The sequence below is a fragment of the Myotis daubentonii genome, chromosome 2 (assembly GCF_963259705.1).
Source record: "Myotis daubentonii chromosome 2, mMyoDau2.1, whole genome shotgun sequence".
Taxonomy (NCBI): Eukaryota; Metazoa; Chordata; class Mammalia; order Chiroptera; family Vespertilionidae; genus Myotis; species Myotis daubentonii.
In genome coordinates, this window is record NC_081841.1 from 48,844,139 (window position 1) to 48,871,304 (window position 27,166).

A 27,166-nucleotide genomic window follows, 5' to 3' on the forward strand; every position below is an offset into this window, starting at 1 on the left:
AATAGAGAGCAGAGAAGAGGAATGAGATGCTAAGCTTTGAGGAGCTATGAGATGGCTTGCAGATGCTGAAAAGAGAGCCTGGGATGTCTAAGAGGGCTGGTGTGAAGAGAGAAATGTGTGTGTGGCAACCTAAGCCACTTCATGGAAGGGTCCTGTTGGGGAGAAATGGGCTGCCAAGGTGCCCCGTTAGGGGGTGGGAAACTGAGTCACAATCTCCCTTCTTTCAGCCCAGTGCCTGAGAAAGAGTCTTAAAGAAGATCCCTGGGTTCAGGTGCAAGTCCGGAGGGAATGGGCTGAACAGTCCAGAGGTTGAGTCCTCAGCAGGGCCACTAAAACCCAATGCCCCATTCTCACCCTAGAAATTGGCAGGCCGAGCTGGGCCTCAAGCAGATGTTGAACTGGTGTGTGGGGAGGGATGGGCAGAGGAATACGGCCAGTGTCCAGATGCAGGGGGAGGCCGCTGGGTATGCAGGACAGCCAACAGGGACTAGGGAATGGCCTGGACTTGGTGGGAGGAGCAGCAGTGGCTGGTGAGGTCAGATCCAAATGTGCAGATCCGAATGGGCAGCCAGAGGGAAGGAAAAAGGGGTTGGGGGGACCTGGGTGGCCTGCAGGCCCCAGAGAGCTCTCTCTCAGCGCACAGGTCTAGAAACTCCCCGTGTCAGAGCCCAGCCCAGCTTCCAGATCTGCAGCCTGCTCTCACACTTCCCTGCACCAGCAGACCCCAGGCCTGGGGGTGCGCACATCCTGTCCCCAACACTCAGGACACCGCCTGCCTGCGGTTCTACCTCTGTCAGCCCCTCCGCAGCGCACTGGGGCACAGGTGTCTCTTCACCCTAATGGGTGAGCAGGGTGCGGGGCGGTGCTCGGAGAAACCTCCCAGCCCCGGACCCTCCATCCAGGGGGTCACTTGGCCCCAGCCGAGGGGTCGCGGCAAGGCCCTGCCGGGATCGGCGGGATGGGATGTCCAGCACCACCGGCCCGGCTACAACTCAGTGGGTCCTGCCCTTTGCCCTCGCGCTTCCAAACCTTCCGCCCCGGAGCACCGCCCCCTCCCGGGGCCGCGGTGGCCGTCCCTCCTTCCCCGGTCCCCCGCTCCGTCCTCCCCAGGAATGGGGGCGAAGGGACCCCGGGCCTGAGCATCGGCGGCCCGGGGCCTCCAACTCCCTCCCTCGGGCCTGTCGCTGCCCCGGGGCGGGCGGATGTGGGCGCCCAGCGGGAGGCCCGAGCCCTCCGGCCCCGGAACCAGCCCCGGCTGGGAGCCGGCCCGAGCCCCGCGGAGCCGGGTGGGGCGGGCGCGGCCGGGGGGCGCACGCGGGGCCGGGCCGCGGGGAGTCCGGAGCCCGAGTCCGAGCCCGAGCCGGGCGGACGGAGCTGAGGAACCGCGCAGGGCGGGGCGGGCGGGGCTGGGGGCGGCTGCCCGGTACTCACCCGCGCGGGGACTGTGCATCCAGGGGCCGCGGCCCTCAGAGCGGGGGGCTCATGGCGGGGCTGGGGGCCGGGGCGCCGGCCTCACATCCCCCCAGTCGCCGGAGGCTGCAGAGCGACTGAGAGACGGCAAGAGGAAGGGAGGGGGCCGGGAGGGGGAGGGCCCTGGCAGCCTGGCCGGCCGGGTAGGATGACAATGGAAGGAAATGCTTTATCTGAGGCTGAGAGCGGGCCAAGGGGGAGGGGAGGGAGGGGGCCGGCGCGCGCGGCCCTGGGACACACCGCCCGGCAGACGTGCCCCGCGCGGCGGCGGACACCCCGGCGGCCGGGGAGGAGCGCCGGGCGCGGGACGCGGCCCCTCTCCGCGCGCGGTCGCCGCGCTGCCCGCCGCCCAGCCCGAGGCGCGGCGCCCCGACCCGCGCACAATTCCCGGAAACTCGGCTACCTGAGCGCCCACAGCCCTGCGTGCACGGCACAGACACACATCCATGTTGACACAGGGCCCGAGTCGTTGACGCAGACACACGCCCGGGAAGGACCTCCGCGCGCACGAGCGCCGACAAGTACAGCCCACGAGCAAACAGTCACACGGAGGGCCACGCGTGGAGCCCCCAGTCCTCCGAGATTCCTGGGCACCCCCCCCCCCGCCCCCCGCACGACTTGCCTGAGGAAAGTTCCAGGATCTGATTTGAATCACTGCCCAGCCCTCCCCCTCTACCACCCCCCACCCAACGCCTGCAGAGGGGAACCGAAGGGTCCAGCCTGTTCCTATTAAAAGCAAAAGGGGATGGGGGCGGTGCGGGTTTTGAAAGTTTTTCTTTTTTTAAAGAAATTTCTCAAGGGATTTCCTTCCCTCCTCTCCTCTTCCTCTCTTCCTCCCATTCCTCTGCCCCCACCGCCCTCCCCCCTTCTTTCCCCCTCCCGGTCCCTATGAGTCAAACTTCAGCAATGTGCCCAGTGTCTCCCAGTGCATTACAGCGGATCACAGAAATGTTCCAGTCTGTGAGTCGGAATGCAGCCGCCTCCAGCCCTCCCTCGGCTAATAAACTCAGCTCCTGCCGGCTTTTCGCAGCGCCCTCCCTGACCCCCTCCACCCCTTTAGCCGAGGGAGGTCAGATTCAGGGGTCAGAGGCTGAGGACCTCACCACTCTGCTTCCCAGCCTAGTCTGTCAGCCCTGTCGCCTCTGGCAATCTGCTGAGTTAGAGACACCGTGGCTCCTGGGAAGGGGAGAGGTCCTCAACCTGATCCACCAGGCTCTGGGTTCCCCTGGGGCATCACCACTGGAAGGCAGGGCGCAACCTCCATCTGACCCCAATCTGCCCTTATTCCTAGGAACCCCAAGAGTCTCGGGATTCTACAGAAGGAGAAATTGAGGCTGAGCCAGAGGCAGAGCCATGCCAGACGGAGAAACACGAGTCCACAGTGGCCTAAGAGGGCCTGGCCATTCCGAGGTCCAGCTTCTGACCATAGACTCCTAGTTCCCACAAGCACAGCTCCAGCCTCACTAACTGGGATTTTTAGCAGCCGATGTCCGTCTTCAGTCCCTGTGGGTGTCCCAGCACTCAGTCAGCGGGGCGGTGAGTGCATTTGTTAACTTATCCTCCCAAAGTCCTTTCCTGGCCTCCAAGCCCCCCTGCTGCCTGGCACCATACTGCACAATCTCTCTCTCTCTTTTGCTGCTGTTCTGCCCAGTGCCTCCTGGTACTTAGTGCTCAACAATGTTAGTTGCTATGATTACTATTATTATTTCAGCCAAAGTGGGCTGCTGGCTGCTCCCCATTGTGTTCTCATTCTTTCCCACTCCCTCACCTTAGCTCATCCTGTTCCCTCCAAAAATGAATGTCCTCACAGTCCTTTCTCCTCCTGTTGAAATCTTTCCAGTCCTCAAGTCTGTACCAGCTTCTCCAGGAGCCATTCCCCGATTCCCATAGCCAGAGGGATCTTTCCTTCCATTAAAGGACCCCACCCCACGTGGTCAGTCTGTCTCAACTCTCCTTCAAGAGTGGACACCCCTGAACCCAGCTACTGCCTTAGTCGCGACGGCATTTCTTGTAGTGTCTTGCTAAGTGCCTTACACAGAATTCAAGCCCCCTATAGTTATTTGCTGAATTGGGACAGATATTCATGGCCTTCAAGGACCATACCCCAGCTGGACACCTCCAACACACCCTTTTTCACTCACGACTCCCCGTGCTGACTCTGCAAGACACATGATCTTCCACCTCAGGTGTGTTCTTCTACCTCAGGTGTGTTCTTCCCAGCCCTTACTTCCAAACCAGATCACTCTCCTTCCAGATGCCTCTTCTGTGCCCATAGCCTCCAGAAAAATTGCTTGGTTACTTCAGACACTCAGTCTTTTCCCTGTGTCTCTCTTCTTTAGCACCCCCCCACCCTCCACCCTCTCTTAATCCCCTCAGGACTCCTGTCGTTATTTCTGGACTGAAATCAGGCCTTTGTGTACTCATTTCTACCATGTGCATCAATCATGTATTTATTTGTGAACCTTCTCTTTCTTTTTGACATAATCACCGAGCTCTGAGAGATTTGAACAAAAAGGGTCTCTCCCATCCTAGCTGGTTTAGCTCAGTGGATAGAGCTTTGGCCTGCGGACTGAAGGGTCCCGGGTTCGATCCCGGTCAGGGGCACATACCCGAGTTGCAGGCTCGATCCCCAGTAGGGCATGTGCAGGAGGCAGTCGATCAATGATTCTCTGTCATCATTGATGTTTCTCTCTCTCTTCCTCTCCCTTCTTCTCTGAAATAAATAAAAATACATTTAAAAAAAGGGGGGTCTCTCCCCCTGCCTGTGTCTACCCCATGGTACCCAGCACCTGACTTTCTGCACACATCAGGACTCACTGCCCCCAAAGTATAGACAGAGAGAAAGATAGCTTGTGGGACCTGCATCTGGGAAGACAGACTGTGCCCCTCCCTTCCTTCCCAGGTTTACTTACCATTTCACAGCCCTACTTCCCATAACCGAGTCTTAAGCCAGTTTCTAAGTCTCATGACCCTTGCTGGGATATGTTAGAGAGCCTCCAAGAACCCTACGAGACACGAGACACGAGGCAGAAAAGTACAGGCTGCCTCTCTCTCCTCTACCCTGGTTACCATGGGAAGTTTTTTATAAAAGGCTCTTGAGTGCAGGCTTCTCACAGACTGCTCAGCTCAGCACCTAGCAGAAGAGACGAGCTCCATGGGACCGGCCTTGTCTCCCCTGAGTCTTGTCTTCCTGGAATCTCTGCCCAGTACAGAGCCTGAGGGGCTCCTCTTCGGCTCCTCTTTGTGGTTCTGGGCCTACTTGACTTTTTTCCCCTCCTTTTCCTCTTCTTCCCATACTTAGTTTTTTCTTTTTTCTTTTCTTTTTTTCTATTTACTATGTAACAGTCCTATATTACCCCCTTGGCAAAAATCAGATCATTTATTTTTTTATTTTGTTTTTTAATATATTTTTATTGATTTCAGAGAGGAAGGGAGAGGGAGAGAGCGATAGAAACATCAATAATGAGAGAGAATCATAGATCAGCTGCCTCCTGCACATCCTACACTAGGGATCAAGCCCAAAACCCGAGCCCACAACCTGGGCATGTGCCCTGACCGGGAATTGAACCGTGACCTCTTGGTTAGTAGGTTGACGCTCAACCACTGAGCCACTGGGAAGATCATTTATTCTTCACAATAACCCTTATCATGGTCATGATTAAAGTATGGCTCATAAAGGGTTAAGAAAACTGACCAAAGTTACACAACTAGTAAGTGAAGGGGCCATTCATTCATACAACAAATATTACCAGGTGTCCTCCTTGTGCCAGGATTCAAAGCTCCAGAGGGTCATCTGGTCTAAACTCAGGGCTCGAGATCATCCCCTGATCCAGCCAACCTGATATAGCAGCCAAAGCCACAATCCATCCCCCAGTCCACACTCTCCACACACTCTCCACAAAGGCAATCAAAAAGCTCTCCATCCCCAAAGGCTGGAGAGATCTCTGAAGACCACCTCATTGGGTTGGATTGGGCCTTGCATTCCAGTTTCTGAACCTGGGATCAAACGCCATTTCATAGGGCTTTGAAGGGGCAGATTAATAGAGGGGCAGGTCCCCAACTCCAAATAAAGGGTTTCATGGTACCAGATATAACAAGTGGAAGGCAGGAAGGAAGGGAGGGAAGATCATTAGGATTTACTGAGCGTCTCCTTTGTATCATATGCTGTTCAAGGCCCTTTCACTTATGTCTCATTATTATCCCCATTGTTTTAGTGAGCAAACTAAAACTCAAAAACAAAATGACTTCCCCGAGGCCACAGAGCCAGTAAGTGACTTTATCCTGAATATGTCTGATGCAGAGCCTGCGCAATTTCTTCTAGCAGGTCACAACAACAGAGAACCTGCTGTCGGGTCTGGTAATACGTGGCTATTTGAGGTCCCAGCTGACCTATGTGTGACATTCTAGATGCCAAGTTTTCTTCCTCACTGACCCAGCCCTGCTATCTCACCTCTGGTTCCCACCTTTCACAGTTGTATTGATTAGGGAGCTACATAAGTATTCTGGCTAGGATTGGGGAGTGGGTTGTGTGGCTTTGGGATGCAGCGAGGCAGACCCCCATCCAGATTTCAGGACCTGAGAGAAGAAGTGATAAGCCTCCTGGGCCATAACTGGATGGATAAATGAAGAAGAGGCTGGGGCATGGCTTCAAGTCCACATGACTCTGGTTGGGAGGCTGATGACCGTGGGGACTGGGGCAGGTGGCGAGAACTAAGCAAGTCCCTTCCCCTGCGCCCCTCCCTCCCTCAGTGTCAACAAAGGTGATGTGGTTTCCCCTGTGGTCTGTCGCCCTAGACACCTGCAGTTCTGAGTATATGTGTATGCGTCTATGTGCCAACAGTGCTGTGAGGGGACACAAGGAGAAAGCGGTGGGACAGGATGGGGAGGGGCAGGAAGCCAAAGACAGGCTCTCCTCAACCCCAGGATGAAGAAAGCAACAAATATACAAGATGGCAAAGATCACCCCCTTGATGATTCCAGGTGCCGGGGAACATCGGGAGAGAGCTCGAAGAGAGGCATTGTGGGTATCAGGGCCCCTGGTTGGGGCTGGGAGTCAAGGAACTTGAATTCTAGGCCTGGTTCTGCCATTAACTTCCTGGGTCTCACCTTTCTAAGTCTTAGTTTCCTGCTTTGTAAAATAACAATAATTTGGCTACATACCTCACTGGGCTGCTTTGAGATCATATGAATAATATATGCAAAAGTTTGGACCAATGTGAGTTTTAGAAGTATTGTCTTGAGAGCATAAGAAATATTATAATTACTTACTCTAGTCCTGGGTGTAACACACCACGTGCTTGCACGCGCGCGCAGACACACACTCCACTGTGGAGATAAAGAACATTAAAGGCAAAAACAAAAACACAGCCTCTGCCCTCATATAGATCACAATGTGTTGAAGAAACAAAACAAACACATAAAATACTTGAAAGCCTCTTGGGAAGCCAACTATTTAAAAAATCTCACTATCTGTGCGATCTTGGCCAAGTCACAAGTCCTCTGGGCCTCAGTTTTCTCATCTGTCAAATGAGAGAGCTGGTTTGGATCATCTCTACTTATTTTTTCTGAGTCTAAAAGCAGTTTTCTGATTCTGTTATTCCAAGCGTAAATGGGTACATAACAAAGAGGAGAGACTTGGGCAGAGCCTGGCTGGAATGAAGCAGGCGAGTGTTGAGCTGGGTTTTACAGGAGCCCAGAAATGTGAGTCAGTGTGGAGGCAGGGGGGTGACATTCCAGGTAGGGAGAAAGGCATGTGCCAGGGCAAGGCAAGGAAGCAGAGGGGTGGCAAACAGATTAGCAGGCTCAGGAATGAGGTTGGTGAGGACTGGGGGAGTTTGGGGAGGAAGTCGGGACTGGAGGAGGAGAAGGGGCAGTCCCCAGGGCTCAGACAGCTGAGACAGAAAGTGGGGGAGAAATATGGGTGGGAAGACACTCTCTCAGCCCCAGAGGTCGGTGCCAAAGCCCATGCAGCCAAACTCCACCCAGGAGAGGGAAGGAAAGGTTCCCTTGCCAAGAGGCCCCACCCACCAGAGAAGGCCCATTCCTCCCTTCCCCTTTACCCCAGTCCCACCCCCAACCTGGAGGTAAGTGAGGGTCCCCTGAAGCCAGAGCCTCATTCGTGATGGAAACAAACAGCTGGGGTCACTGCCATCTCCCTCCATAACAAGCATGTCAGCACAGTAATAATAATAATAATAGTGATGATGATGATGACAATGAATAAACTCTTCACTTGCCCCGTGATAAAACCTCCCAGCACCCAAACCCCTGATACTCACTGGTTCCATTTACTAGAGTCTTTGCTCCTAAGAGCTTCAAGTGATTTACAAGATTATCTAGTCTGTAGGATCCCCCAACCCTGATAATATATCAAAATCACTTGGAAGAACCTGTGAAAACAGATTCCTGGGCCTCCTCACAGACTTGCTCAGACCCTTTGGGGTGGGGGGTACCCAGTAATCTGCAGCTCCCAGGTAATTCTACAGCGTGGTTAGGTTTGGGACCCCTGGCCTAATCCAAACCACTCCTTTTACAGATGAGGAAACTGAAGACCCGCGGGGAAAGATAACTTGCCAGAGACGAAATGGTTAGTCATGTGTCAGAGAGGGGAGCAAGCAGAGAACTCGGGCGTCCCAGCTTCTAGGTCAGCGCTCCTTCCACAGCCCGCACTGCCCAGCCCAGAGATGCCTGTGCCAGCAGAGATTACAGTCAGGGAGGCAGCCACCGGGCCATACACTAATCATGAGCAAGAAGAAATTTGTCTGAGTTGCAGAATGTTTTTCCACAGCCAGCTCACGATTACTCGCTCCAGTGGGCCCCTGCAGGGATGCTGGGGTCCACCCACAGGTGAGCCTGGGGCTTCGGCTTTGCTCCATGCCCCCAACAGCACCCTCTGCAGCCCCAGTGGCTATATTGGCTGGAGGGTAGGGTCCCACCTTGTTACATATTGTAAAGGTGCCTCTTAGGAGGCACTTGTCTGTAGCCAGGGAACCCCCAGGGAAGACCTTGAGGAGGTCCTGGCCTCTGGGCACTCACCTCTCTTCCCCAGGAGTGGTTTTGGAGTGGGTTTGGACAGGCCCCTGCATGTCCAGGGAGTGGAGGCAGGAAAGGAACAATGAGCTGAGTGAAGTGAGGGTGAAATGGGGTGAAGGTGGCTACGAAGGGACATGGGTGGGAGTGTCCTTACTAAGACTTTGAAGTACTCCACCCACATGTGACCACCACTGCACTCTTTCTCATCGAGTGTAACTTATTTATTGAGCGTCTATTCTGTGCCAGGTCCTTGGGCAGGGCACCCAGGCAAAAGAAGCCACAGGTCCGATCATGGAGGAATGCATCATTTCCTGGAGAGCAGGAGGCAGCCTTAAAGAGCCTGGATGAGAGCTGTCAGACAGGGGCTCCAACAGCCGGTGCTGCCAAGGAGACGCTGGGTTCACAGGGTCACAGCAGTTCCGTGTTGGAAAGGACCCAATGGATTACTGGGTCCTTTAGCCGGGGCACTAATCCTGCTCTGACCTGCCCCCTCCGTGCCTGAGGCAGTACTTGAGAGGCAAGGCCACTCTCTACTCTTGGGCAGACCCTGAGGATGCGCTCCACAATGAGCTTTAAAGGAACCATTTAGAAACCTGTAGAGGAATGGGGAAGGGAGGCTGCGGCACATTGTGGTTAAAAGCAAGAATTTGGAGTCGGGCTGCTTGGGTTGGTGTTGGTGGCTCACCCACTGCGTGAGCTGCAGCACGGAATTTGACCTCTCGGAGGCTTGGTTTCCTCATCTGCAGACGGGCGGGCGGTGTGGAGTGCCTGCCATATTAGGGTTGTTGTGAGGACTCCTGAGATCAGGACATGAAGTGCTCAGCACAGAGCCTGACGCACACAGGGCTCTGCTGGGGATGGAGCTCGATGCTGACATTAGTAACAGGAGACAGTGTCCTGTCTCTTCTGTCCCTCTAAGCCGCAGTTTTCCCCTACAAATTCAATCTCAGTGATGCTGACCTAATTTATGCAAAGGAATCCACATGGGTCTCTAACCCAAGCTGACCCCTGCAGGGCGTGCCGGGTGGCTTGGCTGGGCTAGGGGAGTGGGGACACTTGCTGGACCCACCCTCCCGCGGTCCTCTGGTGTTGTCTCAGTTGCGTCAGAGTTGAGGGGAACCTGGACCCGGCTGCTGGGAATGCCCAAACCGGCTGTAGAAAGAGCCTTGCCCCTTTCCCCATCCTGGCAACAGCACATCTGGAGTGATCTGCACATCTGGCTGCATCCCTGGGGTAATAGCCACAGCTGCTGACATTTGAGGGAGGAGAGATCTAGCTCCTCAGCCAGGGCCTGGGGGGCTATAAATAACTAGCTAAGAAGACCAGGGGGACAAGGTTGACCTTTAGGGGGGCGGGAGCGGCTGGCAACTTCCCCCACCCCCTTGGGTCCAGAGCCAGAGTTTTAGCAAAACAGGAAGAGGCAGCAGCAGCAGCTGCTGGGAAAGTAGGAGTGGCTCCTCTTCCCCCACTTGCCTGGGGCCTTCGGATCCCAGCCAGGACCTGGGAGAGGTGGAGCCATCTAGGCGGGAGAAGGGGGGCAGACCCGTGCAGACTGTGGTCCCAGCTCCTGGTGCCCTCCTATGGCTCTTCTGGGGCACAGGCAAGAGAAGGAAGTGGAGAAGGGCAGCCCAGTGGGCTGTGCCCTCCCTCCTGGCTCCCTCCTATTCCCTTTCTGTTCCCCTATCAGTGGGACAACAGGAAGGACAGACATTCAAAATCGAGCATAAAATACATCTGCCGGCCCAGCCAATGTATCTACAGGCCCAGGGGCATGTCAAGCCCGCCTCCCTCTCTCATCCCCTTCCAGCCCACAGGTGGGCTGAGCCTAAGCGCAGGTGGGTGGGAGAGAGGGCGCTAGACAGGAGAAATAGGAGACAGTGTCCTATTACTAATGTTAGCGCCCTACCTCTGTGTTTCTGGAGAGGGGCCCAGGGCCTGGCCTCAATGAATGAAGAACTTCTCCATGAACTATGGAGGTGGGTGGCTCTGGGTGACTGTGTCTGGAGTAACAGGGCATCACAGAGACAAGCTCTGGAGAGCCATACGCCAGCCCAGGAATGTTGCCTTGTCCAGGCCACTGGGCCACTCAAAGTCTGTCCTGCGTATCCAACTGGGTGGTGATATCTCCAGTGGGGTCTGCATCTAAATCTGTGGGGACCTGTCATTGCCTCTTAGCCTGGAGCCCCGAGTTTTGCCTGCAGGGTGGGTCTAGATCAGCACTGTTCAAAAGAAACAGAATGTGAGCCACATATGTAACTTTAAATTTTCCTTACGAAAAGAAAAAGTAAAAAGCTGAAGTTCATATTAATAGTATATTTATTTAACCTAATATATGTAAAATATTGTCATTCAACATGTAATCAAAACAAAAAATTGTTAATAGTTTACGTCCTTTGTTTCATACCAAGTCTTTGAAATCCAGTTTAGGTTTTATACTTATAGCATATTTCAATTCTAACTAACAAAATTGCAAGTGATCAAAAAGAAAATAAAATAAAAAGCCTTAGCCAGTTTGGCTCAGTGGATAGAGCATTGGCTTGTGGACCGAAGGGTCCCAGGTTCGATTCTGGTCAAGGACAGGTACCTCGGTTGCAGGCTCCTCCTCGGCCCGGGCCCTGGTGAGGGTGTGTGCAGGAGGCAACCAATCAATGTGTTGCTCTCACATTGATATTTCTCTCGGTCTTCCCTCTCTCTTCCACTCTCTCTAAAAATCAATGGAAAAATATCAGGTGAGGATTAAAAAACAAAACAAACAAACAAACAAAAAACACACCAAAACACAAAATTGCAAGTGCTCAGTAGCACGTGGGCTAGTGGCTTCTGTATTGACCAGCACAGGCTTAACTTAACCTCTTCGTCAGCCCTTGTAGTCTCTTGCTGCGAAAGAGGCTCAAGAAGTGGAGGAGGAGGCCAGTGAGGTCAGTATTAAGAGTTAATTTGCTGATGCCCTAACCGGTTTGGCTCAGTGGATAGAGCGTCAGCCTGCGGACTGAAGGGTCCCGGGTTTGATTCTGGTCAAGGGCATGTACCTTGGTTGCGGGCACATCCCCAGTAGGGGACGTGCAGGAGGCAGCTGATGGATGTAGACACTTGGGAAAACAAAGGTTTCAGGTGAGCAGAGGGGTGGCAGCCAGGGAAGGAGGTTGAGAGGCAGCAGTCGGAGAGGTCAATGAAGCAGGCGTCAGTGCCCTGTCTGAATCCAAAGGGGGGAAAAATGTCCAAAAGGAGAGATGGGGCGCAATTGGAATGGACGATGCTTTAAAATCATTCTTATAGAGAGAGCTCATACGGATTGATAAACACTGAAACAACGCTAGACTAAGTTCAAAGCACAGAAATGACTCTTCAGGGAAAGAGGAAACAGAGCCAGTAAGCAAAGGTAAGGAAATGTTCAAAGTAATGCCAATTAAAGCAAGATAAAGGTAGAAGCCACTTTCAGACATCAGTGAGAGTGTGGTGAAATGTACACGTTGTTGTTGGTGGTGTAACCTCTTTTGAAATCAGTTTGGCAATATATAGTGGGAGCTATAAAATGTTTTTTACCCTTTGGCTCAGTAACTCCACCCAGTGTACCTAAACTGGCTTTCTATAGCTGAAACAGAATGGAATAAATGCATAATGATGTCCACCACCACACGATTTGTAATGGGGAAAATTAGAAACAATTTGAACACCTACAGCTGGAAAATTTGAAGTAAATTGTATTTCCACTTAATAGAAAATTATAAAGCTGATAAAAAGATGCATATGAATGCAGCCTAGTATCTCAGGAGAATATAGATTTGTGTATGCCCCATGATGGCAACTGTCTTAAAGACACACACACACACACACACACACACACACACACACACACACACACAGACACACCATAAGCACAGAGAAAAAGATTCAGAGGAAATGCATGCAATAGTAATGATTATGTAAGGTGGTATGAGTATACACATTTTTCTAGTTATTTAATAATTGCCAACCTTGTAAAGAGCTGTGGTGAGTGGGGAATGAAGGTTGGCCAGAATCCTAGACTGGGCTCCTCGTAGGCCCCTGACATCCTCTCGGAGGTGATGAATTTATTCACTTAGCAGGTGCAGGTATATATTGGGCTCTGTCCATGTGCCAGGCACTGTCACTGTGGGTGTTAGCTCAGGCTGTCCTGATGGGAATAGCCCAGGTTTTCGGCCTGGGTTCCCAGGTGCTCTGGCCACTGGAAGCTCCTGGCGTTCCACTGGCTCCCGTGTCCCTGCTGAGCAGGACCTTGTCCTGGTCCTGGAGGGGCAGCCCCAGAGGGCAGAACCAAGGAAGGTCAAGAACAGATCCTGGGGAAAGGAAACAGTGTGTGTGGGTAGCAGTGGCCCAGGGAGTGTCCCTGCTGAGCAGGACCTTGTCCTGGTCCTGGAGGGGCAGCCCCAGAGGGCAGAACCAAGGAAGGTCAAGAACAGATCCTGGGGAAAGGAAACAGTGTGTGTGGGTAGCAGTGGCCCAGGGAGGTTAGGGGAGGTGGGAGGGATCCCCAAGGAGCTTAGGGGATGAGAGGGCTGCTCTGTTCTGGGGGAGGGGTTGGCGGGCTGTGGTCAGCCACCTGCCATTTCACATCGCCTGAAGGTGACATGAGATGTAAGTGGGCCATCACCTCCACCGCCCCCCACAGGAACTCTACCTGGGCCCCCACCTACGGGCACCATCTGCCCGGGAAGCCTCCTGCTCCTCCCCCCTCAGTTATCTTCCTACAGTGACACACTGGGGCCTTGAAATAACACGTCTTTATTTACGCCATCATTTCCACATCATTTGCCTATGATTCATTTGTTGTCAAGAGGCATTAAAACCTCCAGGCCCACCTCCCAGGCACCCACCAGTCCCTGTCCCCCACTCCTGTGTCCCCGCCCCCCTTGCCCAGATCTCACCCTCATCCCTGCTCCCTGAACCCAGCATCCCCCAGTCCCACCTGCACCCCCACCCCAACTCCTCCCTCCCCGGCCTTTGTTGGGGAGTGGGAGGCAGGGGCTGGGGCTGTGAAGGGCCCAGATCACATCTGTCTGCCTCCCTGCCCAGACCCTGGCCTGAGGGAGTCCTCCAGCCCTAGGACGGGGATGACCTCATGCAAGCAGGAAGCCCTGGGAGAGGGAAGATGCTTCTCTTTGCCTAGAAGCAGGAAACCGTGGAACCCCCAGCCTTTTCTGCGACCCCCCACCCCTCACTTCCTCAGGCTGGATTTTCCTCATACCTCAAGGCTGGTCCCTGGGTCCCTCCCCCTCACTCTGTTTCCTACATGGCACACGGGTATAAAGTTTCCACCATGTGTGCACGTGTGTGTGTGCGTGCGTGTGTGTATGTGTGTGTGTGTGTGTGTGTGTGTGTGTGTTGCGGGTAAGAAGAGTTGTCTTTCACACACTCATTACCCAGTAAGGCTTTGGGGGCCCCCAGGCCTCCCAGGGGAATCTAGGTGAACCTGGGGAGCTGTAAGGTGGGGGAGGCGGGGGAGGAAGAGAGCGAGGGGCGAGAAGGGGGCTGCTAGAAGCGGGGTTGGGGCAAGGGGAGCTGCTGTGGTTGGGTTATCTGATGTGAGGAGCCAGGTGTGCTCTGGGGGTGGGGGAAGAGCCGCCTGAGAGGCAGAAACTACAGAGCAGCCTGGAGACACAGAAACAAGACAGGCTGAGCAGCACTGAATCAAGAAGGAGACAGAGGGAGACCAGGTCCCTCCCCATCAGAGACTGGCTTTCCTTCTGAGTTCTGGAGGCCATCCACGGTGGGGGGCAATGTCCTCCTGGCCACCCTGGTCCTTGGTCCCCTGCCCCAGGGACACCAGCTCCCCAGCTCCCAGAGAAGCAGGCAGAGGTGGGGGTGGCCAGGGACTGTGGCGTGGGGACAGGGTCCGGCCTTATCCATGAATCAGAGCAGTTGGAGACAGTTGAGGGTCTATAATCTCGGTTGGGGGTTGACGGGTGGAGGAGGTTTTGCAGGAGGAGATAATGGGGCGAGGCAGAGCCCTGGCCTGGAACAGGGGGCCCAGGGCCAGGAGCCCCTCTACCAACTCCCCCCCCCACAGGGTCCCCTGCCTGGGGTGGCTCCACTCAAGACAGAAGCTGCCCTGCTGCCCTGGAGCTGGGAGGGGCATGGTGAGCAGGCTGTGTGCATGGCTGGGGTGCCATCTCAGTCCTTCAATGAGAGGGCCCATCTGTGAGTTCCAACTCCCACCCACTTCAGCCTTGACTTGGGATGTGTGTTTGTGAGGGGGAGGGTGACCCCTGTAAGGAAGAGGATGTCTGTGTAGAGGAGAGGATGCCAGGTGGTGATGAAAATACTAGTAAAAGCTAATTGTTCTCAACATTTACTACTCGCCAGGCACAACTCTAGATGCTGTGTATGAACTCACACCTATGCAGTGGGTACCATTATCCTCACTTTAGGGAAGGGACAGGACAAGTACAGGTTGCCGGCAGCCCCACGGAAGTTCAGACCCCGTTCCCCTCGGTGCTGCTTCTGCTGTCCTCACCTGCTACCCTAGATGAGGCCCTGCCAGGCACCATGCTGCAAGCCCTTCTTGGTGTTATCTTCACAAAGACTCTATGTCCCCGTGCACAGAAGAGGAAACCGAGGCCCAGAGGGGTCAAGTACTTTCCCCTAAGTTGTACAGCGAGTGAGAGACACTATCAGAGGCAGATGATCTACTTGTAAAGTCCATGTTCTTATGCACCACCTTGGCTGCTTCCCTCCAGGCTGGGAGTGGCAGGAAGCGGGGCTGGGAGAGCACCTGAGCTCTCTCTGCCTTTGCAGCCCTCACAGCCCAGCACCTTGCTGGCTTATGGTAGGAGGAGTTCAGAGAATGAACTAACAACCAAGAGAAACAACAGCGAACGGGCATCTCCCAAGGCCACTGATATCCTGCCTAGCGACAGTGTTCCCTCCCCTCCCATCCACTCCTCTACCACCTCAAGGCTTTCCTGTCAACACAGCAGAAGTCAGCGAGTCCCTTGGGGTGGGGTCCCTATCAGAGCGGAAATGGGGCCTGCCTCTCTGCCACCTCCTTTATCTCGTCTCCCCATCCCCACTTTATCACCCAGGGCTCTTCCACCACCCCCTCCCTGCCACCTCTGTGGGACTCCAGGGGGAGAGAGGGGAAGACATTTAAATCAGTGGGATGGGGGTGGGGCTGGGGAGGGGGTGGAGAAAACAGAGGGACCCCAGGAAGGGGTTGCCCTGGCACTCTGAAGCTGGTGCTCACAGTCCTGCAGGCCCAGGGTGGGCTAGCCTTGGTGGCAGAGCCTCTTCTGATGGGCTGCTTGATCGGGTAGGCAAATGGAGAAACAGGAACCAGGCGCAGACATGGGGCCCCTGCCTCCCCTCACCCGAGCCCCAAGCCCTGTGCCAGCTGCCACAGATGTTCACAGGCATCTACGGGATTCTTAATTAAATGGGGTGGCACAGGCCTTTCCAGATGTCTTTAGGATTCTGAGTGCAAGTGAAGAGGGCAGTGGGGAGGCCCCGTGGAGCTAAATGAGGATGGCCAGGTTTGGCGACGTGTGACTTCTCCATCCCCCACCACGATAGGGATGCCTAAGGAGCATTCTGCCCACTGCCCGTTGTCGCCTTTCCCCTCTCAGCAACCAGTATCTAGGAGACATGCCTTCCTTTATGAGCGCAGCTCAGACAGAATTTGCAGAACAATCCAGCTTGGAATTTGACACTTGATCCACTCCTCCCTGCATCCCTATATCAGATATCATTGGATCTCTGATCCTTGGCTCAGATATGGTTTAATTCCATAAGGATCTGTCCACACTTGGGGTGAGACTCTTGGGTCCTAAGGACGGAGGGGTTGTGGAAGCATGGACGGGTTTCCCAAATTGCGGTGGATGCCTGGGTCTTTGCAACTATTCCCTTCTGCAACTCAGTCTCTCATCACACGCCCCCTTCTCTGGCTCCCTCTGAGGTCATGAACAGCCGAACCACAGAGCCCTGAAAGCAACCTGCAGGAGGGGCCTGGCCCAGGGCTCTGTGTGAGTTAACTTTGTGCATGGTCTGCAGACGTAAGTTTTGGAAGATGCAAGGCCAGGAGGATGGTCAAAATACTGAATGACAAGATGAGGATTCAAACATTTGAGCAGGCTAAGATGTGGGATAAATCAAATCAGATAAATATGAATAGGAAAATATGCCAATTCTGCATTTTGGTACAGAAAGCAAACTGTCCACCTACAGAAAGATGCTTTAGGGAGAGGTAGTTAGCATGTGGGTTCTGAAGCCACAGGGACTTAACTTCTCAGTTTCCAAAGTTCAGGGGAAGGTGTTTAAATTTGCATAAGTCTGTTTGCATCTCATTTTCTAGTAGGGACCTGAGCAGGATTTTTTAAACTTGACACCTCTTGTGTAGAGCAGACACTCACAGAAGTGGGTAGTACATGGCTTTGTATTCATTCATTCATTCATTCATTCATCCATCTTTTCAGCTACATTTATGGAATCCTTCCCTCCTTTGTTCCAGTCTGGAAGGGAGCCTTATAAGCAAAACAGAAACTTGAAACCCACTACAATGTACACTTCATTCTATAAATAGGGTAGGTGCACAATTCTACCCAGGTGGGGCAGGCGGGGGGTTTAGCAGGGTGACGTCCAGGGAAGAACTTATGGGAGACATGAAGCCTAAACTGGAAACTGAAGATGCAGTAGGAGTTTGCCCAGTTGAGAAAACTGGGGGAGAGAGAGCCAGTGGAGGGTATGTCAGGAAACAACACATAAAAATGCATAGTGTGGATCTCAAAGTGTAGTCTGGGGATCCCTATGGGTCCCTAAGCCCCATTTAGGGGCTCTGCAAGGTCAAAACTCTTTTCACAATAATATTAAGACATCATTTGCCTTCTTACTCTCATTTTCTCACTACAGAGGAGTTGTCCAGAGCTTCCATGATGTGTGGTATTCTAACAGATGGATTGCAGAAGCAGATATGAGAACCTAGCGGCCTTCTAGTAAGCCAGCATTAAAGAGATTTGCAAGACTGTAAAACCATACCTTGTTGTCACTAAATTTGTTCTGCTTTGGGAAAAAGGTTGTTTTAATAAAAATTATGTGAACTTATAATAGACTAGAGGCCCGGTGCATGAAATTTGTGCACTGGAGGGGGGTGTCCCTCAGCCCAGCCTGCATCCTCTCGCAGTCCAGGACCCCTCGGGGGATGTCTGTCTGCCAGCTTAGGGACCTGAACTGGCAGTCTGGGGAGATTGGGCCTAAGCTAGCAGTCAGTCATCCTCTTACAGTCTGGGGCTCTCACAGTCCGGAACCCCTTGCTCCTTACTGCCTGCCTGCAGCGGAAGCAGGAGAGGCTCCCGCCACTGCTGCTATGCTCACTGCCATGATCCTGGCTTCTGGCTGAGCAGCACTGGGAGTGCACTGACCACCATGGGGCAGCTCTTGCTTTGAGTGTCTGCCTCCTGGTGGTCAGTGCGCATTATAGCAAATGGTCGTTCTGCTGTTTGGTTGATTTGCATATTAGCCTTTTATTATATAGGATTCATTAGTGTTAAAATATGTTTTTCAAATTTCTTAATTTAAATTTCTAACATGGTAACTATTGATGGATATAACCCACAGAAACAAAAGCTCTTGCGGTGCTTATTTTTCTCTTGAGAACTGCTGGTTCCTGGAGGCAGGCTGCCAAGGCACATGGTTGGAGACCAGCAAGTGGTTGGAGGTGTCAGGGGCTTGAGTTCCAACATCTGGACAGTGACACGTGAACCTGGAGAAGCAGACAGACCTGATCATAGTAGGCTTTATCTCACCAAAGGAGCTAGGACCTGGGAAGTGCTTGGGTAAAAATGAGAAGCAATAACAAAACAAATACATAGAGTAAACCTGATTCTTGAAGCTCATTTTGATTCCCCTTCTCTGGGTATGAGCCACTTCTTACCAGAGAATACCAACAATAATTATGGGTTGGTTATGTGTGCAATGAAGTTGGGTGGTGGTAGTCATTGGGGAAGCAAAGCTGGCAAAGAAAGACCATAATTGAAGGAAGTTGGGGACCATATTAGCTAGAGTCCCATGTGTTTCAGTTTATGTGCCTACTTTCCCATCTCTTTCCCACACTTTTCTCTCTAAGCAGGCTGTTTCAGTTGGGACCCATTTGGCTTATTAAGTTGCATAGCTGCCCCCTGGTGGCCAGATGGCATAATGATGCCTTCCCCCTGAAGTAGATACTCCTGGAGCCGGCAGGAGGAGCCCATAGCTCCCGAGGCCTAAGAGATCACCTGGGGCCAGTCCAGAAAGCGCAGCAAGCATCCATGGTCAGGGGATCAGAGCAGGGTCAACATCTGATGAAAATTGATTTGACCATCCCTCCACTCTGCAACGTAATAATGATGCTGGCCAGCATTTGTGATTCATGGCTACGCCCAGGTGGTGTGATAAATGTTTTACACAGTTACAACACAACAACAAGCCTGGAAGTAAGTACTATTATTATTACTGTTGTATAGATGAAGATTCTGAGGCTCAAAAACATTAAGTAACTTGTCCACGGTCATACAGGTAACAGATGGCAGAACCAGGACAGGGACCCAGCAGATTATATTGTTAAATGTTATACTTTGTGGCTTCTGCTTGTGCTGCTTGGTTATGGTCTGTTTATAGGTCTGTTTTCTCCCACGGGATTGTGCCTTTTTCCGGGGCAGTGCCTGTCTTATCGCTGTATCCCCAGCACTGAGTGCAGTGCTGTGTTTGTGCTTGGAAACAACTAGGCTGGACCTCAGAGGGAACCTGGGGCTTCCATGAAAGGTGCTCAGAGGCCCCAGCCCAGAGCTCAGCCTTAGAGGGCCATTGGCTAAGGTGTGAGTGTCAGAATCTTCCCTGGCTGTGACTCCAGAGGTGTCCTGGAAAGCCAGAGAACAGGTCCCTATGTGTTCTGCTTGGTCACTGGTGTGAGGAGAGATGAACACAACAAGTGCCCCAAGGGACTCAGCTTCACAGAAATAGAGAAAGGACAGGGGTCGGGGAGAGAGGAGAGTGGGGGGAAGAGAGAAGCCAAGCCCACAGCTCAGACCTGTCCATGTAGAGCAGTTGCACCACCTAGTGGTAAAGCTCAAGATGATTTAGGAAAAGAACAGATAGTCCAGAGCTGGGGAGAAGCTGGTGACATCCTCCTCTAGAGGCAGTGTCTGGGACTTGTAATGTCCCACTACCTAGAGCCCTAGGAAGGGCCTGGAAGCCTTCCAGCCCCTCCCCAAGGCAGAGCAGCCCATTCTGAAGGGGCCCACCTGATAGTACAAAATGTGAAGGAACAGCCTTCAGTCCTACCTGCCCTTGGCTGAAAAGAGCCACCTAGCTCAAGGTCACATGAAGGTGACACTCTTTGTGGGAACAGCCAACATCCAGTGACTAGCCGATGAAGGAATATAAAAACCGGGCCAGTGCCATCCCATTTCAGAGTTCCCCAGGAGGGTTGGTTGAGACCCCTGTGAGACCAACTTCTCCCTCTACCTGATCGATCCTACTTCCTTCCCTGCCATCAAAGCTGGTGACCCCGCGACCTCTCCCCAGTAAACTCCCTGCCCTTCCACCTACATTTCACAGTCAGCTTCCCCAGAGCCCAACTTGCACTACCTCATGTATCACAAATCAGATGTCGCCAACCGGTGGTCCACGGACCACTGGTGGTCTGTGAGGTCCGAAAGGTTGGCGACCGCTGTCCTATATGACATGTCTGAATAGAGATTCAGAGCAGCTGTCTGGAGCAGAACCCCCTCCTCCTGAATCCACCCCCCCCCCATCCGCTTCTGCTCCACACCCCACTGTGCCTCTTGGTCACTTGGCACACCGACTCCTTCAGGAGCCTCACAGACTTCTTGCCCACATGAGTGCTAACGTCTGAAAGGGTGTTGGCAGGCATCCCCGTAGCTGCTCTGTCTCCTTAGCCGAGGGCCGGCGGAGAGGCCTCACACTACACAGACAGCCTCCAAGGAGTCCCAGCAGAAGCTAGAGACACTGACCAGACGGCTCCGGCCCCTCCTGGCAGGCCCTGTTTGATGCCCTCCGACTACAGAATCGGTATTTCCCAGCATACCACTGACCTATCTCTGCCACATGAAGCTCTAAACCTGTCAAACCCACAGCCCGTGAATTGCTTTTCCTTTATGTCTTTTGTAAGGGCCCTGTTCATAGCATCCAGTAGCAGCATTGCTTGATGTAAAGGGAGGGTAGTCCCTCTCTATCTTCTATACGATGTTGAGCAGTTTAGTGACTACCTGCCCAACAGGTCGCCAGGGCGTGTCATCCACGGTTAGTACCTGGTAAAAAGGTGTTGTGCGGACCCGTGCTGTCCAGCAGGATGTTCTGCGATGACAGAACTGCTCTGTGTCTGCACTGTCATTTCCAGTAGCCCTGGGGCCACTGAGTAATGGAAATGGGGCTAGTGCAGCGGAAGAGCTACATGTTTGCTTTAATTTAGTTTTAATTAATTGAAAAGGTCACCGGTGGCTACTTGGTTGAATAGCACACATGTAGAATCAGAAGTGGAGTGTGAAAACTTAAAATCCTTTTATCCCAACTTTGAGGTTTTCTGGGTGCATTTCTCTCAGTTTACCTGGCGTTTATTATAACACACGGGCTTGGAGAGTTCGTGTTCTTCTAGATCAGCGGTTCTCAACCTGTGGGTCGCCAACCTGTGGGTCGCGACCCCTTTGGGGGTTGAACGACCTTTTCACGGGGTCACCTAAGACCATCGGAAAACACATATATAATTACATATTGTTTTTGTGATTAATCACTATGCTTTAATTATGTTCAATTTGTAACAATAAAAATACATCCTGCATATCAGATATTTACATTACGATTCATAGCAGTAGCAAAATTACAGTTATGAAGCATCAACGAAAATAATTTTATGGTTGGGGGTCACCACAACATGAGGAACTGTATTAAAGGGTCGAGGCATTAGGAAGGTTGAGAACCACTGTTTATATATGTGTTTTTCTGATGGTCTTAGGCGACCCCTGTGAAAGGGTCGTTCAACCCCCAAAGGAGTCGCGACCCACAGGTTGAGAACCGCTGTTCTAGATCATCTATAAGACACCAAATAGGTTCTCCTAACAGTTTCTAAGAACTTCATCTTCAGACTTCACCAGCCAGAGACAAGCACACTTAAGCAGCTGTTTCTAAGTCCTTTCATTTTTTTCATGACAAATGGCCCTCAAGCCCTATCCTCAGTTCTTCCACTCCCACACCACCCCCAGTGACACATTTGGCTTGAAATCTCTGCAGATACTTCTGAAAAAGTAAAGTAAATCACACCTGCAGGTTCCCAGGCCAACTTATCCAAAATACTTACTCTGGCTGGACATGACTTCCCCACGTGCAGATGACCGTGTGGTTTGGGGAAGTGGGGGCTATTTTTGCTTGCTGTGTTAGGCGATGTTGCCCCTTATCATAAACCCCACGTCCTTGGGGAACAGAGCTGGGCGCATTGGCGTCTCTTGGTCCCTGCAACTCTCCATCACTGGCACAGCAGCCATTTCAAACACAAAACATATTTTTGTCAACAGTTGCTTGGCTTTCATTCTTGAGTTTCTCAGTTAAGGGCCATAATTGATGGGACCCCATTGAATGTTTCCTGAGAGTCGAACACCAGTTGATCCGGCCCCTCCAATTCTCCCATCTGAGGGCCTCCTTTAGGAATGGGAACCTCCCTCACATGCTCTTTAGCAGAGAGCTGGCAAGACTGTGACTTGTCAGGTCACTCGGCTCAGTAGAAGCAGCAGAGTGTAGCAGCTCATTAAAGGCGTCCAGAGCTAGCTGCTAAGGGTTCAAATCCCACCTCTCCACCAACGTGGCTTTGGGCAAGTTCTCCCCTCTGTCAAATGGGGGTGATGGCAGTCCATCTCCCCTGGGGTCCTGATAAGGACAAAGCAAGTTGGTGGCATAAAGCATTTATTTACAGCAGCACTTGTCATGAAGTAAGTAGTATGAGTCATTTTTATTACCATAAGCAAGCCTTTCTTCATTGGGTTATTTCTGGCAAACGTTTTTTGTTTTGTTTTTCTCTTTGGAAATAACTCAGGAGGCTTTCTTTAAAGCCTGCTTTTGGCCCTAGCCGGTTTAGCTCAGTGGATAGAGCACCTACCTGTGGACTGAAGGGTCCCGGGTTCCATTCTGGCTAAGGGCACGAACCCTGGTTGCAGGCTTCTCCCCGGCCTGGGACTCTGGTCAGGGCTTGTACAGGAGGCAACCAATTGATGAGTTTCTCTCACATCGATGTTTCTCTCTCTGTCTTTCCCTCTCTCTCTAAAAACCAATGGGAAAATATCCTCAGGTGAGGATTAACTAACTAAATAAAGCCTGCTTTTGCCGCTTCATGCCCAGCTTTCACCAAGTCTGTCGTACACCCCAATCTTCTCTGTTCTCCTCACTTGGATCTCCCACTTATTCCCAGTGAGGCAGCGGAAGGAGCTCTCTCCCGGAATCTTGTTTAGTTGGCATTTTGGGGCACACACTTTCTAGAGTTTCCAATAATATATTTTAAAAGTATTCGATTTGTGAACATCTGCCTTCACCTTCCCTCATTCTAAAGCAAAACAGATGATCATCACATTTCCTTCCAATTCAGCCCCGTGAAACCCCACTTTTCCTTTTTTTTCCCTTCCATCCCAGCTCCCAGACTTCCCTTTGGGAGTGGGGTGGGTTGTTGTGGGCCCAGGGCTGAGGAGCTGGCGTTCTAGAGGAACCTAGAGGAAGCAGGACCTAGAGGAAGCAGGACCAGGGGGAGGGCTGGGAAGGCGGAGGAATCACAAAGACAAATGCACTTTATTGATAAGGCAACAGCATTATAAGGGATGAGGCGGAGACCCCATCTGGCCAGGGCCACCCTGGGGGTGGGGGTTCTGATTCACATTGAGACACAGGCTGAGGTGTCCCTCACACTCCTGATGGGTCAGTGGGGTGACAACCCCAGGAAGGGAGGCACGGGGTTGGGATCTAGACTTGCTCTGTCTAAACTCCAGCACTTCCCCCAAAGGACTGGGTTGGCCACTGGGGGAATGAGCAATGGGGTCTGAGCTCAAGCGTGGTGTAGTGAAAAGAGCACTGGACCTTAAGTCCAAAGTCAGGGTCCGGTCCTGGCGCTACTTCTAACTAGTTATATGAGTTGGGGTGAGTCACGCCCTCCTCTAAGCGGCAGTTTTCTCTAATAAGGAGGCTGAATGATGTTAGCGATTTTCAAACTTTTCCTCCCACTGAGTAGCAAGCTGGACCAATGTGTTTTGCAGCTAAAAATCAAATAATAAGGGTCTCCCCCAAAGTTATAAAACAACAACAATAACAACAATAATTACTGTATAGAATTTTCACAATATAAGTTCTCCCCCCATAAATACCTCTTAATCAGTGGTGCCTACTACCCGCTATATTAGAGTGTAGTGCGAAGTGGAGACGGATTCCAAAAACAACTCACATCTAATAAACACAAGATTCGGCCATGAGGATGCTATTCTGCAATGAGGATTGTGGCTGCCAGATGTTTCCCACCTGAGGACACGCTGGGCCAGGTGGGCACTGACAGCTCTGGCTGTGGTAAGTCGGGTTGCTCCCGGCATTTTCAGAGGACACAGATGCAGGAGGAAGGGTATCCTACTGACATGAACTCCTCCATATTGAGACCTCGAATATGGCTGTGTCCACCAAACTCAAGAGACTATCTGAAGGACCCTCGGAGACTCCTGGGAGAACCCTCTATGTTGGTCCCACATACCTACACTGAGGAACCCCACCCCAGAGTAAACGGACCTCGAGTTGCCATCTCCTGGGCTGGGCTGGCTACGAAGAGCACGGAGTCTGAAGTTATGTACCCCACCCCCACCCTGCCCGCCAGGCTCCTTATGACTTTGGGGTGGTGGAGCGAGAATAAGAGGGGAACCAGCCCCACACAACTCCACCCTTAAATGCTCTCCGACTAGGCACAGAGGCCAGCCCATTCTCCCTGCACCCACATCCTGAGGTCTCAGAGCACAGCTCCTGGGTCTCCTGAGGGAATGGCCACCTTAGAACTACAGCTAGGTGGGCAGGGAGAGTGTGACTTAGGCTGTTGGGGTCTGGAGGGCCTTCACCTCCATCCCACCCACCAGGTGGAAAAGACGTGGCTCCCACTGGTAAGCAGAGCACTGCTTCTCTAGACTATGGGGTGGTTGGGAGAGCGGGGGGATCTTTGGGTCATCCTTGGCCATCCTAGGATGAGGTCCCACCAGCACCTGTGGCCACAGTTGGAGGGCCTGGGAGCTTGCAGCAGATCTCTCTCTGGGGTGGGAGGTAAGGCACTGGCAGGGAGGATGAGGACGGTGCCTGGTGCTTCCCTGCAACCTGGGGACAACTCAGTCCTGCCACGTGGATTGTTGCAAGGAGAGCTCCCGCCTCCGCTAACCTCTTAGATCCAGACTGAGGAGCCAGGGTGCCAGGGTCCAGCCCCAGCGGGTCCAGGGGTCCCCAAAGGTGTGGACGGAGTCGGCGAAGAAGGAATGGCACGGAGACAGCCTTCAGTTGATTAGCAGCCTAGCCAGGATCTCCAGCCAAGTTCTGGTCTCGATCTCCAGAGAGGTTCTGCTCAGGTTCTCCAGTCAGGTTCAGTCACCAGGTTCTAGTCAGGCTCTCCTGCCAATCTCCGCAGTCAGGTTCAGTCCAGGATCCCCTGCCATGCTCTCTCGCCAGGCTCTGCCTCCAGGCTCCGAGGCCAGTCCCGGTCCAGGATCCTCCGGCATGCTCTCTCCAGCGAAGTTCTTCTGTCTCTAGTTCTGTGTTCTAAATTCTGTGTGTTTCTGTCTTGTTACAACTGTATTTATACCAGTTGATTCAATCCTATCAATCTCTATTACAAAGGTTAGGGCGTTTCTTATCTCCATTCCAGGGAGAAAAGATTATGTAGTTTAAGCATGATTGTTCATAGTTAAAGGGATTAATTACCCCCCTGGCACTTAGTTGAGGGGTTTTATTCCCTCCCTAACTTCAGGGGAAAATCCCTACCTGGGGATTCAACCTTTCTCAGAGAGGTGACCTTGGTTAAAACACAGCGCCAAGAAGGTGAGCAAACATATTAAGAACCGTATGCCATATATGCCAGGTCCCTTGAAACAGCAAGGATGGACCGGCTCCCGGCAAATTCCCCCTTTTTTATTTTTTAAAAGCAGGCATTAAAAAGAAAAACCTCAAATGCTCTCTTATATCCATTTTAAGAGTAGGATTGGCGCTTTCTGCTATTACCTGAGTCCTGATCTATCACCCCAGGGAGAGCTTGCCAATCCTGCACTTTCCCGGGGTGGAAAGGCTGCAGTGGGGTTAAGGATAAGGCTCCTTGGGCCTACCTTCTCCCATGCCTCTACATTTACCTTTCCGGCACCTTTCCTTCCTCAGAAAAGCATGGACATATTTCTTGTATAAAATGTTCCATCTGACTGGGAGTAACCTTAACTCCTCTGCTAGCAAGCATATGTGTTAAAAGATCAATACGGAGTCTTTTTTCTTTAGACTCAGTATGGCACATCTTCTTAATCTAAAGATCAATACAGAGTCTTCTTTCTTTGGACTCAGTATGGCACATCTTCTCAATCTAAGTTCTGTACTATCCACCTTCTTACCCTACTTATCCTCTATAGGGGGGTCTGTAGCACCCTGGTGGAGTCCTATCCGTCCCGAGTGTGGGGGTTCTCAATGGGGTGGGGGCTTACCTAGGGGAATCCTTTTCCAGGGGTTCCCAAAGGTGTGGACGGAGTCGGCGAAGACTATCCACCCTCTTCCTACGGTGGAGTCTGATCCGTCCCGAGTGTGGAGGTTCTCAATGGGGCGGCTTACCTAAGGGAATCCTGTTCCAGGGGTTCCCAAAGGTGTGGACGGAGTTGGCGAAGACTATCCACCCTCTTCCTACAGTGGAGTCCAATCCGTCCCGTGTGTGGGGCACTTACCTAGGGGTCCCTGTTCGGGCGCCATATGCCAGGGTCCAGCCCCAGCGGGTCCAGGGGTCCCCAAAGGTGTGGACGGAGTCGGCGAAGAAGGAATGGCACGGAGACAGCCTTCAGTTGATTAGCAGCCTAGCCAGGATCTCCAGCCAAGTTCTGGTCTCGATCTCCAGAGAGGTTCTGCTCAGGTTCTCCAGTCAGGTTCAGTCACCAGGTTCTAGTCAGGCTCTCCTGCCAATCTCCGCAGTCAGGTTCAGTCCAGGATCCCCTGCCATGCTCTCTCGCCAGGCTCTGCCTCCAGGCTCCGAGGCCAGTCCCGGTCCAGGATCCTCCGGCATGCTCTCTCCAGCGAAGTTCTTCTGTCTCTAGTTCTGTGTTCTAAATTCTGTGTGTTTCTGTCTTGTTACAACTGTATTTATACCAGTTGATTCAATCCTATCAATCTCTATTACAAAGGTTAGGGCGTTTCTTATCTCCATTCCAGGGAGAAAAGATTATGTAGTTTAAGCATGATTGTTCATAGTTAAAGGGATTAATTACCCCCCTGGCACTTAGTTGAGGGGTTTTATTCCCTCCCTAACTTCAGGGGAAAATCCCTACCTGGGGATTCAACCTTTCTCAGAGAGGTGACCTTGGTTAAAACACAGCGCCAAGAAGGTGAGCAAACATATTAAGAACCGTATGCCATATATGCCAGGTCCCTTGAAACAGCAAGGATGGACCGGCTCCCGGCACCAGGG

General features: G+C 52.4%; 2 protein-coding genes across 4 annotated transcripts in view; one reads left to right on the forward strand and one right to left on the reverse strand.

Annotated features, from left to right (window-relative positions):
• The window catches only part of HDAC7 (histone deacetylase 7), a 39,248-nt gene extending 37,092 nt beyond the window's left edge, over positions 1-2,156 (reverse strand). Inside the window, exon 1 of one of the 3 annotated variants that reach the window (XM_059682676.1) lies at positions 2,093-2,156. Coding sequence is in view for 1 of the 3 variants with exons in the window: in XM_059682671.1 (XP_059538654.1) it covers positions 1,432-1,450 (19 nt within the window). In the remaining 2 variants the exon portion in view is untranslated. Of the gene's footprint in view, positions 1-1,431; positions 1,601-1,873; positions 1,963-2,092 lie in introns of those variants that run through there. The other 2 variants (XM_059682675.1, XM_059682671.1) reach the window with 2 other exon arrangements.
• LOC132227503 (coiled-coil domain-containing protein 86-like) lies at positions 781-17,584 on the forward strand. The gene is made up of 4 exons (XM_059682677.1): positions 781-1,286; positions 1,949-1,991; positions 2,762-3,006; positions 17,385-17,584. Exons 1-4 carry the CDS (start codon positions 959-961, stop codon positions 17,453-17,455), a joined length of 687 nt encoding a protein of 228 aa, XP_059538660.1. The 5' UTR covers positions 781-958; the 3' UTR covers positions 17,456-17,584.
• Positions 17,585-27,166: the final 9,582 nt, after the last annotated feature.